At 51.2% G+C, this 17,602-nt stretch overlaps 1 protein-coding gene across 1 annotated transcript; it reads right to left on the bottom strand.

Moving 5' to 3' along the window:
• Positions 1-6,759: 6,759 nt before the first annotated feature.
• On the bottom strand, positions 6,760-14,046 carry CDIPT (CDP-diacylglycerol--inositol 3-phosphatidyltransferase). The gene is made up of 6 exons (XM_072119479.1): positions 13,880-14,046; positions 11,293-11,427; positions 11,070-11,223; positions 10,378-10,459; positions 10,219-10,300; positions 6,760-7,828 (listed from the first exon to the last, which is right to left on the bottom strand). The coding sequence occupies exons 1-6, from the start codon at positions 13,920-13,922 to the stop codon at positions 7,668-7,670; spliced, it is 657 nt and encodes a 218-aa protein (XP_071975580.1). The 5' UTR covers positions 13,923-14,046; the 3' UTR covers positions 6,760-7,667.
• Positions 14,047-17,602: the final 3,556 nt, after the last annotated feature.

Here is a 17,602-nt window from a genome sequence, read left to right as displayed (position 1 = left end):
CTCCAGAGCTGCACTCACTATTCTGCTGCTGGTGCAGTCACTGTGTACATACATGACATTACTTATCCTGTACTGATCCTGAGTTACATCCTGTATTATACACCAGAGCTGCACTCACTATTCTGCTGCTGGTGCAGTCACTGTGTACATACATGACATTACTTATCCTGTACTGATCCCGAGCTACATCCTGTATTATACCCCAGAGCTGCACTCACTATTCTGCTGCTGGTGCAGTCACTGTGTACATACATGACATTACTTATCCTGTACTGATCCTGAGTTACATCCTGTATTATACCCCAGAGCTGCACTCACTATTCTGCTGCTGGTGCAGTCACTGTGTACATACATGACATTACTTATCCTGTACTGATCCTGAGTTACATCCTGTATTATACCCCAGAGCTGCACTCACTATTCTGCTGCTGGTGCAGTCACTGTGTACATACATGACATTACTTATCCTGTACTGATCCCGAGTTACATCCTGTATTATACCCCAGAGCTGCACTCACTATTCTGCTGCTGGTGCAGTCACTGTGTACATACATGACATTACTTATCCTGTACTGATCCCGAGTTACATCCTGTATTATACCCCAGAGCTGCACTCACTATTCTGCTGCTGGTGCAGTCACTGTGTACATACATGACATTACTTATCCTGTACTGATCCTGAGTTACATCCTGTATTATACCCCAGAGCTGCACTCACTATTCTGCTGCTGGTGCAGTCACTGTGTACATACATGACATTACTTATCCTGTACTGATCCTGAGTTACATCCTGTATTATACCCCAGAGCTGCACTCACTATTCTGCTGCTGGTGCAGTCACTGTGTACATACATGACATTACTTATCCTGTACTGATCCTGAGTTACATCCTGTATTATACCCCAGAGCTGCACTCACTATTCTGCTGCTGGTGCAGTCACTGTGTACATACATGACATTACTTATCCTGTACTGATACTGAGTTACATCCTGTATTATACCCCAGAGCTGCACTCACTATTCTGCTGCTGGTGCAGTCACTGTGTACATACATGACATTACTTATCCTGTACTGATCCTGAGTTACATCCTGTATTATACTCCAGAGCTGCACTCACTATTCTGCTGCTGGTGCAGTCACTGTGTACATACATGACATTACTTATCCTGTACTGATCCTGAGTTACATCCTGTATTATACTCCAGAGCTGCAGTCACTATTCTGCTGCTGGTGCAGTCACTGTGTACATACATGACATTACTTATCCTGTACTGATACTGAGTTACATCCTGTATTATATGACAAATGTAACTTTCTGTTGCTTTAACTTTCATGAGAACATCTTGATAAACTCCCGAGGACGAGTCCTGGTTTCGCCACAGATGAAGCATCAGAGCAATCGGCCGTCTCAGGTATTCTCCTCTCCTTAGTGAATGCACAGAAATATCTGCTTGTCCTGGTGGATTGTGGGAAGTACAAGTTATGAGAGAAGCCAATGTTACTGCCAGGGAAGCCGTCAAGTATAAACCCGGGACATTACTCATAGATCCGAACAGCGGGACTGTGGGAATTTTCTTTGTTTGTTATCCGTGGTCGTCTTTCTTCTAAAATCAACTCTCAAAATTATTCTAATGAGCCTGAAAGGCTACTGGGGCGGTTTCCAGAGCTCCTACACGGTGTAGATTCACAGACGATTACACTGTGCAGGAGCACTTCCCAATCCCATGATGAAACTTCCTGTGCTGCAATGAGATTACAACAGTGTAACAGCCTGTGAAGCTAGAGCATGGGAAGACTTTGGTAACATCCCCCAGAGCCCTACAGGCTCATTACCATAATTATACAAGCTGATCTTAGAAGGACACAGGCCATGAATAACAAATATAGGAAGATGCCACAGTCCCAGTGCCTGGATCTATGTCAGCAGATGTTGCCATACAGACTGCAGCCAGTGTATTGTCCCTGGAGAAATGTGGAATCAGACCTTTCTGTGTGTTATGTACCACCAGGATTGTGAAATATGGATTTATATTCCAGGATTGTAGCTGCTCACACTGCTGTGCTCTGTGCATTTGTTACTCAGGTTTGTTCTACAAACCTAAAATATAAATCCACATTTCACAGTCCTGCTGCTACTAACAACTTAATCAGTGGTCTGAATACACATCTCTCCAGGGACAATACCAGGGGCGTAACTAGGCGAGGCAGGGCTCCATAGCAGGTTTATTAGGCCCCACCCCCCATTCCATACATATCTGAAGACATTTATACAATCAAACGCACACATATAGAGCATATAGCCACATATACAGCACATATACACATCACTTGTATGTTATATACTTATTATACTGTGCAATGTGCAGCGTAATAGGTATATAATGCTGCACATCCTCCACTCTTTAGTCTGTATGGCCAGATTACCGGGCCCCCCTGACACTGCGGGCCCCATAGCAGCTGCTACCACTGGACTGGCTGCAGTCTGTATGGTCAGATTACCGGGCCCCCCTGACACTGCGGGCCCCATAGCAGCTGCTACCACTGGACTGGCTGCAGTCTGTATGGTCAGATTACCGGGCCCCCCTGACACTGCGGGCCCCATAGCAGCTGCTACCACTGGACTGGCTGCAGTCTGTATGGTCAGATTACCGGGCCCCCCTGACACTGCGGGCCCCATAGCAGCTGCTACCACTGGACTGGCTGCAGTCTGTATGGTCAGATTACCGGGCCCCCTGACACTTAGGGCCCCATAGCAGCTGCTACGACTGGACTGGCTGCAGTCTGCATGGGTCGCACCTGCTGATAGATTCCCTCTAAGATAAATTTCCTTCAATTTCAGAGGCAAAACATTTTGTTCAGAAGAACTACAAGGGTCTGTGTGAGCGGCTGGGGCTCCTGTCCCCCATACTGCTGTCTTTACGGGCGAGACGAGTCATCAGTGATGCTGAAGAGGAGGAGATCACAGCGCACCGCACGCGCCTCCAGAGGAATGGCACGCTGTTAAATATGATCATAAAGAAAGGAGCCGAGGAGGAATTCTGTGCGGCTCTCCGAGAGAACGACTCCCGTCTGCTGCGGAGCCTCGAGGACTCATTGTCCAATATGAAAATTACATGAATCTCAAGCCATAATCCCCAAAAAAAATTGCAGGGTGAAATTTACAAACTTGGGTTTTTCTAGCATTTGCTGTCACATGACCTCTTTCACATGGACGGGTGAGCACACGGCCGCGCGTTGGAGAGGGTTGAGCGCTGTTCCCGTCTCCTCTCTCCATAGCGAGGCGCATATATATACAGATATAGCAGGCTCTATATGTCCCCCATGCACGGTGTAGTACTACACTTGTGTGCACCTATAGCCACCGATGGGGATGTATATACAACCACACATTATACGCCCCCACGCGGCAGTGTGACAGGGGCCTATTCTTGTCTAGTTTTTCCTTATACTTAACTAGTAAATAAATCCCGTACTTTATATGGCAGCCATGTACGGAGCGGTGCTGGGGCTTGTTTTTTGCAGGATGCATAGGATTTTTATCTCTGCTCACGAGACTTTCACATAATGTTATCAGACGCTTATGATAAATCTTCGCAGCGGTGTCCTCATCGGCAGTGGACGCGCACACCTAGGGCCACCGGTGGGGTCAAGGCTAAAGGCACCAGCAGCGTCTGGTTAGAGTTTAGGTTACCCCTAAGGGTGTTGTCTACGTGACCTCTAGGCTTTTACCGAATGAACCCTTAAATATTTAATAAGATTGGACATAACCAAATATCCGTGACTGAAGGGGAGCGGATCGTTACCACCAGCACGGAGCGGCCTACGGAGCGGCCTACGGAGCGACGCAGGGGACTGCACTCCATACCCAGAGCTACAGACGTCACTGGATCCCACCTAAGTCCTATTATATTATTTCATGCAGTATGTATCAATATATTAAGAGAACAGATTTTATTTAGTATGAATAGATCTGAGCATTGTATCACGTACAGTCCGTTGTATCATTCAGGCCATGGTTATGGTTTACAAGTTTATCCAATGCAGCTGAAAAATAATATTAAAGGGCAGGTGCCAAAATTTGAGATACATTAAGGTCTACACCCCCGCACCCCCCCCCCCCAACTACAGAATCGCTGAAGTCCTTTTGCATTGCAGCTGATGATTTAACCCCATCCTCCTCCTACACTAGTGACGTTATTTGCAGCAGTGCTGTAAATTGCTGTCCATTTTTAGCCCCGCCGAGCTCTTTCCTCACTTCATGGTCGCCGCTAGAGAAGGACAAGATTCTACCACTTTAAAAATGATAAAAATCCAAAAAATGCTTAGCAATGTGATTAATAGGGTCTCGGACGTGGACATCAGGCAGAGAATTAGGAAAATGTATTAAAACAAGCAATCAGCTGTAATCTGGACATCACACATTTCATAGATACTTCCATTTCTACAGTGTAACATAATCTCTAGAAATAATACAATGTAGAAAGTTATAAATGCTTTAGGTCACTTTTAGCAGCACAAGTGACAGCTGTGTGCAGGCTGGTGGGTTGCCAGTTTGCAAGTACAGGCGGACCCCTACTTACGAACAACCGACCCCTAGTTACAGACGGACCTCTGGATGTTGGTAAGTTACTGTACTTTAGCCTCAGGCTACAATAATCAGCTGTGACAGTTATCACAGGCGTCTGCAATGAAGCTTTAGTGTTACTCCTGGGAGAGCAGGGAGGGCTTAGAATACTTGGGTGGTAGTGATTGGGGGTAGAGAATAACAATTTAGGTGATAGGGGGATTTAAAGATGGGGCACTGACCCACCGGCAAGGAAGTCCTGGGCGAAGTCGGTTCCTGAGACCCGGTTCCCTAAGTCTGCTGCCGGTCGCGATGCGCGTCGGGAGTTCGGGGTGCAGCGTGGATGGCAAAATTTAGACATTTGCACCCTGCTTCCATTAGATCGTCTAATCTGACGGATTCGGATAAACCACGGAATTTTAAAAAGGATTTGTGTCACAAGATCAGCACTTACATGCAGCGGGAAGAAGCAGGTGAACTCCGGGGACCTCGGCGCAGCAGTGACACCTGCAGGATATCGGGCACACGATCTTATTGAATCCCAGCAGACCCGTATCCACGTCGGACAACGCGCCACAGGATCGTGACAGGACCGGGTCAGTAAATCCGCCCCATTGTCTTACTTGCAGTTAGACAGATTTCAGAGTCTGGTGCCAAAGGCTGCAGGGAACCCATTGCCGTGTCCAGGGCGCCTGTGGTTTGGTCGTTTGGGAAGGTTTTTGCAGTGGATACATATTGGTCAGCATAGCAGAAGGTTTGGAGGACTTGGTTTTTAGATGAATGGGGTGTGGAAGTGTTGTGTCTACTATTAGGACCGCGTTGTGCATGTACCTGGCAGGGTGCGGCTGCTATTGGGATGTGACTGACTTACGAGGACTCGCTATTAGTCTTCAGGTCACTGCTCTCCGCCGTCTCCTCAGCCGAACTCCGAGATTCCCGCACATTTGACCTTTAGCCAATAAGCGCTCGTCCTCCCCGCCAGCAGTGTGCGCATGCTCTGTGAGGACTATGACTATGTTGGCCACTCATTCTTCGTGTTGTTGCTCCCTCCTCTCTGCCTCTATCATGTGTCATTATACTGCTACCTGTAGGGGGCGCCATTCCCTCCACATTTGCAGCTCTGGAAACTTTGTATGCGCGAGCATCTCATGGTTTTGGAGCAGATTGTGACGGATCCTCAGCTCTCACAAGAGGTCCATGTATGAGAACTAACCCTGGCTGTGATTGGCTGGAGCGCCCGGCCTTAGCTGCTTCCTAGGGTCGTCAACTTGCTGTAAAATATTCACCAAACTTACCCAAACAGATGTGCGGATCATCTGCGTCACGTCCGTACGGCTGTGTGCCGAACCGAGGAGGAACTGTGCAGCGTCCTGCGGGACAAGGACCCCCTCGGGGAGGGGGGGGGGGCCTACACAATCTGTCCGCTCAGGCTACGTTCACACGTGCATTGAAACACAATACAACTGCTACAGAGATTTGTCTAATTACAGTACGTTAACATGTTTACATAACGCCTCGTTAGTGCAATGTTATCGCAAATGTAAACGAGGTCAATCTCTGTCTCCTCGGCTGTTGTATTGCGCTTCCAAACGCCACGTAATTACCACGTGTGATCGCAGCGCGGCGCGGATTCACATCATGTCTTACGGATTCTTGCAGGATTGGTCTTCCGGTGATTTGTCGCAAAAACGGATCATTGAAAAAACCTTATGTCCTCGGGGACCTCGTGGCTAATAATCCAGTTACCACATTTCTGAAAACATTGTTCATAATTTTTATACAGAATTACAATGATCCCCCAAATATTAAACATGAAACTTTCTGCCTCGGGGGATGATTTAGTTTCGAGCACAAAAAGGCAGAAAATATTTCAGAAAATTACTAATATATTTAAAAAAAAAAAAGGAATTGTTTTATATAATTTTTTTTTTTAAACATTTCTTTGGCTTTTATTTTCCCCCTCGGGATCTGGGGCTCCTCAGTGATGGCCGCTATGCAGCACATGAGAGTCCGTAACATGTGCACCATATGGCGGTACACAGAGTACTTACCACATCAGCAGCAGATGCCCATGTGTTGGCCGTATCCCCTGCTTCGTAGTGAGGGGCCACTGCCGGCCCGGGGGTGACCTGTGTCTTGTCATCCCTATGACCCCGACCTATGACCTTGTACCAGAGACAGCAATACACAGAGCGATACTCAATATCCTTTATTGTAACGGCCAGCGTGAGCGGCTGCAGGAGGATCAGACAGGGGGAGAGGCGCGATGCTCTGCAGACAACACAGGTCACCACAGAACTAGCACAAGTATCTGTCCCCGTATATAGGACGTCACAGCTCGGGGTATAATACTGCACCAATCACTGATCTGCTCTAACACCCAGTAACATCACACAGCAGCGGTGGCTGTGTACACAAAACGAGAGGGAAGGAGGGGGGGGGTCTGTAATGTGCACAGTGTGAATCTAGAGGTGAAGGGTCTCGCTTTATGGGAGCCGCACTCCCAAGATGTCACATAGTGGGATATATAGTATATACACATCAGGTACAGCGTGCAAAGCATTATGGGAGTGCCTCCAGGGCTGCTGTATATAGATCTATACGGGATTACCAGAACTAAGAAAACCACCACCCCCATCATCCATCCCAATGAAACTGAGCTGCAGTACCAGACACAACCTGTACACAAGGGTGGCGCCATCTCCCCTTTAACCTGTGCTTATCCCTGAGTCCTCTATGCCCCCCCCCCCCGGGGTCACTACACATTACAGTGTAATAGTGGTGCCTGGCGCCTCTCCCTGTGCATGATGGGAGCTGCTATACCGGCCCGAAAACCAGACGGGAGACACATGGCCACAAAACTAAAACTAATTCATGTCACATGGTGCGAATATAAAAGAAAAAAATGTAAAAAAAAAATTACAGTAAAATGATGAGTGGTCAACACAACCGAGAGCAGCGCCCCCCGAACTCACAGCAGAGAGAGTGACCCCAAACCTCCACCGGGGGGGGGGGCTGGGGGAGAGGTAACCTAGGCCCAGGAGGGTTCCTGGACACACAATACTCAGATAAGAAATGATTGCACGGGACCTTCTGCGCCCCCTACTTCTTCTTGGCGCGCTCGGCGCGGTCCAGGGCGGCCATGTTACAGGACGCAGTCACCAGGTGCAGGAGGCTGATGAGGGACTTCACCAGAGACACCGGGCAGCAGAGCCGGACCACCAGCCGGAAGAGGCCCACCGCCCCCAGGGGGCCCAAAGACACTGCGGGGGGAGGAGACGTTAGTACAGAGGGTCACCCCAAATATATCACTACACACTGCGGGGGGGAGGAGACGTTAGTACAGAGGGGCACCCCAAATATATCATCAACCACCCTGTGTATAACATTACACACACTGCGGAGGGGGAGGGCACCCCAAATATATCACCAATCACCCCATGTATAACACTACACACTGCGGAGGGGGAGGGCACCCCAAATATATCACCAATCACCCCATGTATAACACTACACACTGCGGAGGGGGAGGAGACCCCAAATATATCACCAATCACCCCATGTATAACACTACACACTGCGGAGGGGGAGGGCACCCCAAATATATCACCAATCACCCCATGTATAACACTACACACTGCGGAGGGGGAGGGCACCCCAAATATATCACCAATCACCCCATGTATAACACTACACACTGCGGAGGGGGAGGGGACCCCAAATATATCACCAATCACCCCATGTATAACACTACACACTGCGGAGGGGGAGGGCACCCCAAATATATCACCAATCACCCCATGTATAACACTACACACTGCGGAGGGGGAGGAGACCCCAAATATATCACCAATCACCCCATGTATAACACTACACACTGCGGAGGGGGAGGGCACCCCAAATATATCACCAATCACCCCATGTATAACACTACACACTGCGGAGGGGGAGGAGACCCCAAATATATCACCAATCACCCCATGTATAACACTACACACTGCGGAGGGGGAGGAGACCCCAAATATATCACCAATCACCCCATGTATAACACTACACACTGCGGAGGGGGAGGGCACCCCAAATATATCACCAATCACCCCATGTATAACACTACACACTGCGGAGGGGGAGGGCACCCCAAATATATCACCAATCACCCCATGTATAACACTACACACTGCGGAGGGGGAGGGCACCCCAAATATATCACCAATCACCCCATGTATAACACTACACACTGCGGAGGGGGAGGGGACCCCAAATATATCACCAATCACCCCATGTATAACACTACACACTGCGGAGGGGGAGGGCACCCCAAATATATCACCAATCACCCCATGTATAACACTACACACTGCGGAGGGGGAGGAGACCCCAAATATATCACCAATCACCCCATGTATAACACTACACACTGCGGAGGGGGAGGGCACCCCAAATATATCACCAATCACCCCATGTATAACACTACACACTGCGGAGGGGGAGGGGACCCCAAATATATCACCAATCACCCCATGTATAACACTACACACTGCGGAGGGGGAGGGCACCCCAAATATATCACCAATCACCCCATGTATAACACTACACACTGCGGAGGGGGAGGGCACCCCAAATATATCACCAATCACCCCATGTATAACACTACACACTGCGGAGGGGGAGGGCACCCCAAATATATCACCAATCACCCCATGTATAACACTACACACTGCGGAGGGGGAGGGCACCCCAAATATATCACCAATCACCCCATGTATAACACTACACACTGCGGAGGGGGAGGAGACCCCAAATATATCACCAATCACCCCATGTATAACACTACACACTGCGGAGGGGGAGGGCACCCCAAATATATCACCAATCACCCCATGTATAACACTACACACTGCGGAGGGGGAGGGGACCCCAAATATATCACTAATCACCCCATGTATAACACTACACACTGCGGAGGGGGAGGGGACCCCAAATATATCACCAATCACCCCATGTATAACACTACACACTGCGGAGGGGGAGGGGACCCCAAATATATCACCCCATGTATAACACTACACACTGCGGAGGGGGAGGGGACCCCAAATATATCACCAATCACCCCATGTATAACACTACACACTGCGGAGGGGGAGGGGACCCCAAATATATCACCAATCACCCCATGTATAACACTACACACTGCGGAGGGTGCTGAGACATTAGTACAGAGGGGCACCCCAAATATATCATCAACCACCCTGTGTATAACATTACACACACTGCGGAGGGGGAGGGGACCCCAAATATATCACCAATCACCCCATGTATAACACTACACACTGCGGAGGGTGCTGAGACATTAGTACAGAGGGGCACCCCAAATATATCATCAACCACCCTGTGTATAACATTACACACACTGCGGAGGGGGAGGGGACCCCAAATATATCACCAATCACCCCATGTATAACACTACACACTGCGGAGGGGGAGGGGACCCCAAATATATCACCCCATGTATAACACTACACACTGCGGAGGGTGCTGAGACATTAGTACAGAGGGGCACCCCAAATGAATCCTCTATTATAACCCGTGCCCCCGTGTATAGCTCTGCACACACCAGTAATGGGGGGAGGGGGATAGTGAGAATAGCGCCCACCTGCTGGTCCCTCGCTGAAGTGCAGCAGGTACAACATGCAGTAGAAGAGCTCGTTCCCAGCGCACATGAAGAACAGGACCGGCTGCGAGAAGAACAAGTCATTAATACAGGAACACGCTCCGAGCCCCCCGGACCCCGTGCATGAGGCGTCACACATACCCGGGAGGTGTAATAGAGGCGCAGCACCGGGTTACCGGACAGGTCGATGCTCTTGTGGCTGTCGCTGCCCTTTAGGGTTGAGCTGGTGACAATAAGAAAGGAACAGATGAGACGGATGACACCCGGAACACATCACCAGATTTAACCCATCAAACTCCGCCCCCCCCCCCCCCCCCCCTCTGGTCAGGTATGAAATGTCTTTCCCTCTTTACCTATAAAAAAAATATCTCCCCAAAGCCATGTGACACTGAGCACAGAAGAGTCAGGTTGCCTGAGATGAGGCAACTTTAGAGGCTGAAGTGGAATGATACCTGGTGTCATCGTAAAGATATGAATCTCATCTCTAAAACCACATCAGACTTGTGTTTCTGGAGATACAGGTAGGTAAATACACAGCTGGAGATGTGAGCCGCAGAAAAACATCCATTTCTTTTCTTTTGCTGCCTGTATCTCCGGTTCTGTAGCTCACGGAACCTCAAGCCCGATGTAATCTGAAACTATGTAACTAGTAGTATAGACTCAGGTTAATCTTTGACACCAGCGCTCTGCTCCTCGGTGCTATAGGAGCCCCTGATGAACAGTCTGGCAGGTATTAGATCCCTGGATGAGGGGAGGTCTCATCTTGCACCCACACCGCAGGGGGCAGTACCGGTAATTAACCCTTGGTGTGCGCGCCTGTGTCCCCTGGATACCTGTGCAGGTGCAGCCAGTGGCTGGCGATGTCCAGGCTCATGCTCAGCTGGAACAGCAGGGTGTACGCCGGGTACAGCAGGGACAGGTTCACCAGCAGGCACATGGTGGCGCAGCGGTCAGTCAGCATGTCCAGCATGGCGCCAAACTTGGTGCCTGGAGGAAAGAACACGTTATTACCCTGCTGCGTGCGGGGCCCGGCGCCTCCCCTGCCGCGTGCCTCACCTTGGTTGAGCGCTCGAGCTGCGTGTCCATCAAAGGCGTCCAGGAGGCCACTGAGCAGATAGAAGGTGGAAGCCACCAGGGGGGAGGTCGGCATGAAATAGAAGGCGACGAAGGCAAAGAGGATCCGGGCATAGCCTGCGGGAGAGAACACAGCCCTCATTACACTGCAGAGCTGCACTCACTATTCTGCTGCGGGAGTGAACACGGCCCTCATTACACCGCAGAGCTGCACTCACTATTCTGCTGCGGGGGATAACACAGCCCTCATTACACCGCAGAGCTGCACTCACTATTCTGCTGCGGGGGATAACACAGCCCTCATTACACTGCAGAGCTGCACTCACTATTCTGCTGCGGGGGATAACACAGCCCTCATTACACTGCAGAGCTGCACTCACTATTCTGCTGCGGGAGAGAACACGGCCCTCATTACACTGCAGAGCTGCACTCACTATTCTGCTGCGGGGGATAACACAGCCCTCATTACACTGCAGAGCTGCACTCACTATTCTGCTGCGGGAGAGAACACAGCCCTCATTACACCGCAGAGCTGCACTCACTATTCTGCTGCGGGGGATAACACAGCCCTCATTACACTGCAGAGCTGCACTCACTATTCTGCTGCGGGAGAGAACACGGCCCTCATTACACTGCAGAGCTGCACTCACTATTCTGCTGCCGGGGATAACACAGCCCTCATTACACCGCAGAGCGGCACTCACTATTCTGCTGCGGGAGAGAACATAGCCCTCATTACACCACAGAGCGGCACTCACTATTCTGCTGCGGGAGAGAACACGGCCCTCATTACACTGCAGAGCTGCACTCACTATTCTGCTGCCGGGGATAACACAGCCCTCATTACACCGCAGAGCGGCACTCACTATTCTGCTGCGGGAGAGAACATAGCCCTCATTACACCACAGAGCGGCACTCACTATTCTGCTGCGGGAGAGAACACAGCCCTCATTACACCGCAGAGCTGCACTCACTATTCTGCTGCCGGGGATAACACAGCCCTCATTACACTGCAGTGCTGCACTCACTATTCTGCTGCCGGGGATAACACAGCCCTCATTACACCGCAGAGCTGCACTCACTATTCTGCTGCCGGGGATAACACAGCCCTCATTACACCGCAGAGCGGCACTCACTATTCTGCGGCGGGAGAGAACACAGCCCTCATTACACCACAGAGCGGCACTCACTATTCTGCTGCGGGAGAGAACACAGCCCTCATTACACCGCAGAGCTGCACTCACTATTCTGCTGCCGGGGATAACACAGCCCTCATTACACTGCAGTGCTGCACTCACTATTCTGCTGCCGGGGATAACACAGCCCTCATTACACCGCAGAGCTGCACTCACTATTCTGCTGCCAGGGATAACACAGCCCTCATTACACCACAGAGCTGCACTCACTATTCTGCTGCCGGGGATAACACAGCCCTCATTACACTGCAGAGCTGCACTCACTATTCTGCTGCCGGGGATAACACAGCCCTCATTACACCGCAGAGCTGCACTCACTATTCTGCTGCGGGGGATAACACAGCCCTCATTACACCGCAGAGCTGCACTCACTATTCTGCTGCAGGGGATAACACAACCCTCATTACACTGCAGAGCTGCACTCACTATTCAGCTGCTGGGATAACACAGCCCTCATTACACCACAGAGCTGCACTCACTATTCTGCTGCAGGAGAGAACACAGCCCTCATTACACTGCAGAGCTGCACTCACTATTCTGCTGCAGGAGAGAACACAGCCCTCATTACACTGCAGAGCTGCACTCACTATTCTGCTGCAGGAGAGAACACAGCCCTCATTACACTGCAGAGCTGCACTCACTATTCTGCTGCAGGAGAGAACACAGCCCTCATTACACTGCAGAGCTGCACTCACTATTCTGCTGCAGGAGAGAACACAGCCCTCATTACACTGCAGAGCTGCACTCACTATTCTGCTGCGGGGGATAACACAGCCCTCATTACACCGCAGAGCTGCACTCACTATTCTGCTGCAGGGGATAACACAGCCCTCATTACACTGCAGAGCTGCACTCACTATTCAGCTGCTGGGATAACACAGCCCTCATTACACCACAGAGCTGCACTCACTATTCTGCTGCGGGAGAGAACACAGCCCTCATTACACCGCAGAGCTGCACTCACTATTCTGCTGCAGGGGATAACACAGCCCTCATTACACCGCAGAGCTGCACTCACTATTCTGCTGCGGTGATGATCACACCTCATGCACCTCTATCCGTACCCCATAGCTGCCTGACCACAGTCTGAGCCCAATGCATGAGGACAACTGGAGCCAATAACAGGGGACGGTTTGTTACAATGTGTCAGTGCAGCCACATCCCAGCAATGTATAGGACTGCAGTGACACTGACACACTGTAACAACCCCCCAGCTGTGCAGAAGCTCAACCTCTGGAGCCTTTCCCCACTCATGAAGTTGATGTGTAATGAGGAGTCGGTGGTAATTGGACCGATTTGTGCTCGATATTAGCTGGAAACTCCGCGACTGAGGCACCGGCCGCCATTATCCGATCTCCACGCCCGATTCTTACCGATCAGATTGGGCACAAACAGGAAAATATTCTCTTCCGACATCTTGTTCCGTGACGTCACTGGCCGGACTCTGGCTCCCTGGCAACCGCTGCGGCACAAGCGAGAGGTGGAGGACAGAGCGTCGCCTGCAGGAGCAGTGAGAAGGTGCAGCAGAGGTAGAGCATCTCCAGAAATATCATAGAGCGCAGGGGAAGGGTAGAGCGGCTCCTAGCGGAGGTCCTGGAGAATAGTAATAGGTAACGGCGCCACCTGATGGAGGCAGCGGGTACTGCAGGCGGCTCCTCCTCTCATCCAGGACATGATGAGGACCACCACATAAGATGTCACCCGGTGTGGGGCGTCCGCGCCTGCTCAGCGGGTTCTTCCACCATTACAGTATTTCTGGAGAGATTTGTCACCCCAAACCTGCTGACCCTGAATCGCTGTACATCTACACAAGGTCAGGGGTCACCGTCTACCTAACAGGAGCTGTGACCCTGATTATGGGGCGAGGGGCAGCACAGGGAGGACACAGCGGGCGGGGAAGGTAAATACATATTTATTCCATGTTCAGGGTGAGGGGGGTCTGGCGGCCCCCTCCACGTCACTGTCAGACCCCGGACGATTCCACTGTGCGATCCGATTGGTGAAACGACTGGAGGATCCACTGCCTGGAGAGAGCGGGACGGGCTGCGGGGGAACACAACCGGGGTCACACATCTGGTACTTATTACCCCCATGTCCCCCCGCGCACCTGCGCCCCGTGTCCCCCCGCACACCTGAAAGACGTTGAGCTCCTCCTCAGACAGTAACGGGGAGCGTCCATCAGAGAAGGAAGATAAGGAATGGCGCGGGGAGCGGCGGCGCTGGGTCAGGAAGGCTCCACCAATGTTCTCCTCGCTACGTACCGTCTCCAGCTGGAAGGAGAAGACTATAAAATGTAAGAACTATGACCATGTGTGACAACTACTCCCATCCGGTTCTCTCTATTATATACAATCACTTCTGGCTCTGATCCGGTTCTCTCTATAATATACAGTCACCTCCGGCTCTGATCCGGTTCTCTCTATAATATACAGTCACCTCCGGCTCTGATCCGGTTCTCTCTATAATATACAGTCGCCTCATGCGCTGATCCGGTTCTCTCTATAATATACAGTCACCTCCCGCGCTGATCCGGTTCTCTCTATAATATACAGTCGCTTCCCGCTCTGATCCGGTTCTCTCTATAATATACAGTCACCTCCGGCTCTGATCCGGTTCTCTCTATAATATACAGTCACCTCCGGCTCTGATCCGGTTCTCTCTATAATATACAGTCGCTTCCCGCTCTGATCCGGTTCTCTCTATAATATACAGTCGCTTCCCGCTCTGATCCGGTTCTCTCTATAATATACAGTCACCTCCCGCGCTGATCCGGTTCTCTCTATAATATACAGTCACCTCCCGCTCTGATCCGGTTCTCTCTATAATATACAGTCACCTCCCGCGCTGATCCGGTTCTCTCTATAATATACAGTCGCTTCCCGCTCTGATCCGGTTCTCTCTATAATATACAGTCACCTCCCGCTCTGATCCGGTTCTCTCTATAATATACAGTCACCTCCCGCTCTGATCCGGTTCTCTCTATAATATACAGTCACCTCCTGCGCTGATCCGGTTCTCTCTATAATATACAGTCGCTTCCCGCTCTGATCCGATTCTCTCTATAATATACGGTGCCCTCCTGCGCTGATCCGGTTCTCTCTATAATATACAGTCACCTCCGGCTCTGATCCGGTTCTCTCTATAATATACAGTCACCTCCGGCTCTGATCCGGTTCTCTCTATAATATACAGTCACCTCCCGTTCTGATCCGGTTCTCTCTATATCAGAACCCGGTCCACTCATCCTCTAGGCTTTGTACTGTGGGTCCGGTTCTGGTACCTGCTTGTGATGTGACGTCCTGTCAGTCACATCTTGGCTTCTGGTCACATCTTCTCCCTGTAGGACATAAACAGTTATCATGGGGTCAGTCAGGACCCCCATCCCCGGACCCCGGAATAGTCCTCACATTCTGTGTCCCGGTCCATAGTCCCGGGGTCCATGTTCTGTCAGCAGAAGATAAGAAGATGAGAAATAACGGAGAGATGACGCCACTAACGCCGTGCGCCGTGTCCTTACCTGCCATCACTCCCATCATCCGGTCTCTTCTCGGCTGTAAGGAGAGAGGCAGCGTCTTACAATGTGTCAGCCTTGGCGTGTGATGTGACTGCGTGTTACACGTATGTGCTCAGGCGTCCGGCACATGGAGAGGGGTGAGTGACTGGCCCCCCAGTGACCTCTCATACACCGGGTGTGAGGAGCTTAGGGACAATGTGCTGTAGTATAGATGCATTCTGCTTCTCTGCCAGTAGATGTCGCTGCTGCACCGTGTAATATGTGATGGTGCCCAGTGACTTGGGTACCTGGGGCAGGGGCCTGGGGGTGCACAAGACCCCGTGGCAATGGGCTCACAGAGGCCCATAATAGGGGGCACATGGGCCTGAAGTGCACAGGGGCCCGGGGTTGTTACCCTCTGGTGCACTTTGTACGGTCTCCAGGAAGGCTCCATAGCTGGTTCTGAGCTGGTGCTGGTTCCGGAACAGCGCTCTGTATTCTTCCAGGTTATTCTGCTCCAGCAGCGAATTCCCAATCTGGAAGGAGGCCTGGAAAGCCAAGGGGGAGGGATCTAGCCCCTCCGAGGCGTGGCCAAGGGCGCCCTCCGTGGGCTCATGTGCCGGCTGCAAGGAAGGTGAGAGTCAGTCACATCACGTCTGACAGGCAGCAGAGGTACTGACAGGGGTAATGGCCTCTGTAGTATCTCTGCTTGCTGCCGCCATGTACTGAGGCTCCGTTACACATCAGATCCCGCCCACGTCCTGATAGTTTGTTACAATGTATCAGTTCGGCCCCTCCTGCTCCGGGTGCTTTACCTCTGTGGACTCCAGGATCTCAGTTGCGCTTTGGACCCAGGTTTTCTCTTCCATCATGACTCGGGTTAGAACCTGCATTTCTCCTCCAGAGCTGCGCTCCTCCTTCCTCCCTGTATTCGGGTCGTTCTCCTCCATCTGCTACGGCGCACACCTGAGCCTGACCAATAATAACAGGTATTCAGGAGCACTGACCCCGCCCCCGCAGAGGCTCCTAGGATGGGGAGGAGCTACCCTAATAATAGCTAATGAGGGCTGACCCCGCCTCCACATAACCAGGGGCTCCTATGATGAGGAGGAGCTACCCTAATAATATCCAATAAAGCCCACCCCCGCAGGACCAGAGGCTCCTATGATGGGGAGGAGTTACCCTAATAATAGCCAATAAAGCCCGCCCCCGCAGGACCAGAGGCTCCTATGATGGGGAGGAGCTACCCTAATAATAGCCAATAAAGCCCGCCCCCACAGGACCAGAGGCTCCTATTAAGGGGAGGAGCTACCCTAATAATATCCAATAAAGCCCACCCCCGCAGGACCAGAGGCTCCTATGATGGGGAGGAGCTACCCTAATAATAGCCAATAAAGCCCACCCCCGCAGGACCAGAGGCTCCTATGATGGGGAGGAGTTACCCTAATAATAGCCAATAAAGCCCACCCCCGCAGGACCAGAGGCTCCTATGATGGGGAGGAGCTACCCTAATAATAGCCAATAAAGCCCGCCCCCACAGGACCAGAGGCTCCTATGATGGGGAGGAGCTACCCTAATAATAGCCAATAAAGCCCGCCCCCAC

The sequence above is a fragment of the Engystomops pustulosus genome, chromosome 8 (genome assembly GCF_040894005.1).
Source record: "Engystomops pustulosus chromosome 8, aEngPut4.maternal, whole genome shotgun sequence".
NCBI classification, from domain to species: Eukaryota; Metazoa; Chordata; class Amphibia; order Anura; family Leptodactylidae; genus Engystomops; species Engystomops pustulosus.
The sequence above is the reverse complement of the archived record's forward strand: the minus strand, read 5'-3'. Positions and strand labels throughout refer to the sequence as shown.

Coding starts and splice junctions, on each gene's coding strand:
- CDIPT (XM_072119479.1), bottom strand. CDS start 13,922: ATGTCGGAAGAGAATATTTTCCTGTTTGTGCCCAATCTGATCG. Junction 11,224..11,292: donor AGCTCGAGCGCTCAACCAAG/GTGAGGCACGCG, acceptor TCTTTCCTCCAG/GCACCAAGTTTGGCGCCATG. Junction 7,829..10,218: donor CTTCAGCGAGGGACCAGCAG/GTGGGCGCTATT, acceptor CTCCCCCCGCAG/TGTCTTTGGGCCCCCTGGGG.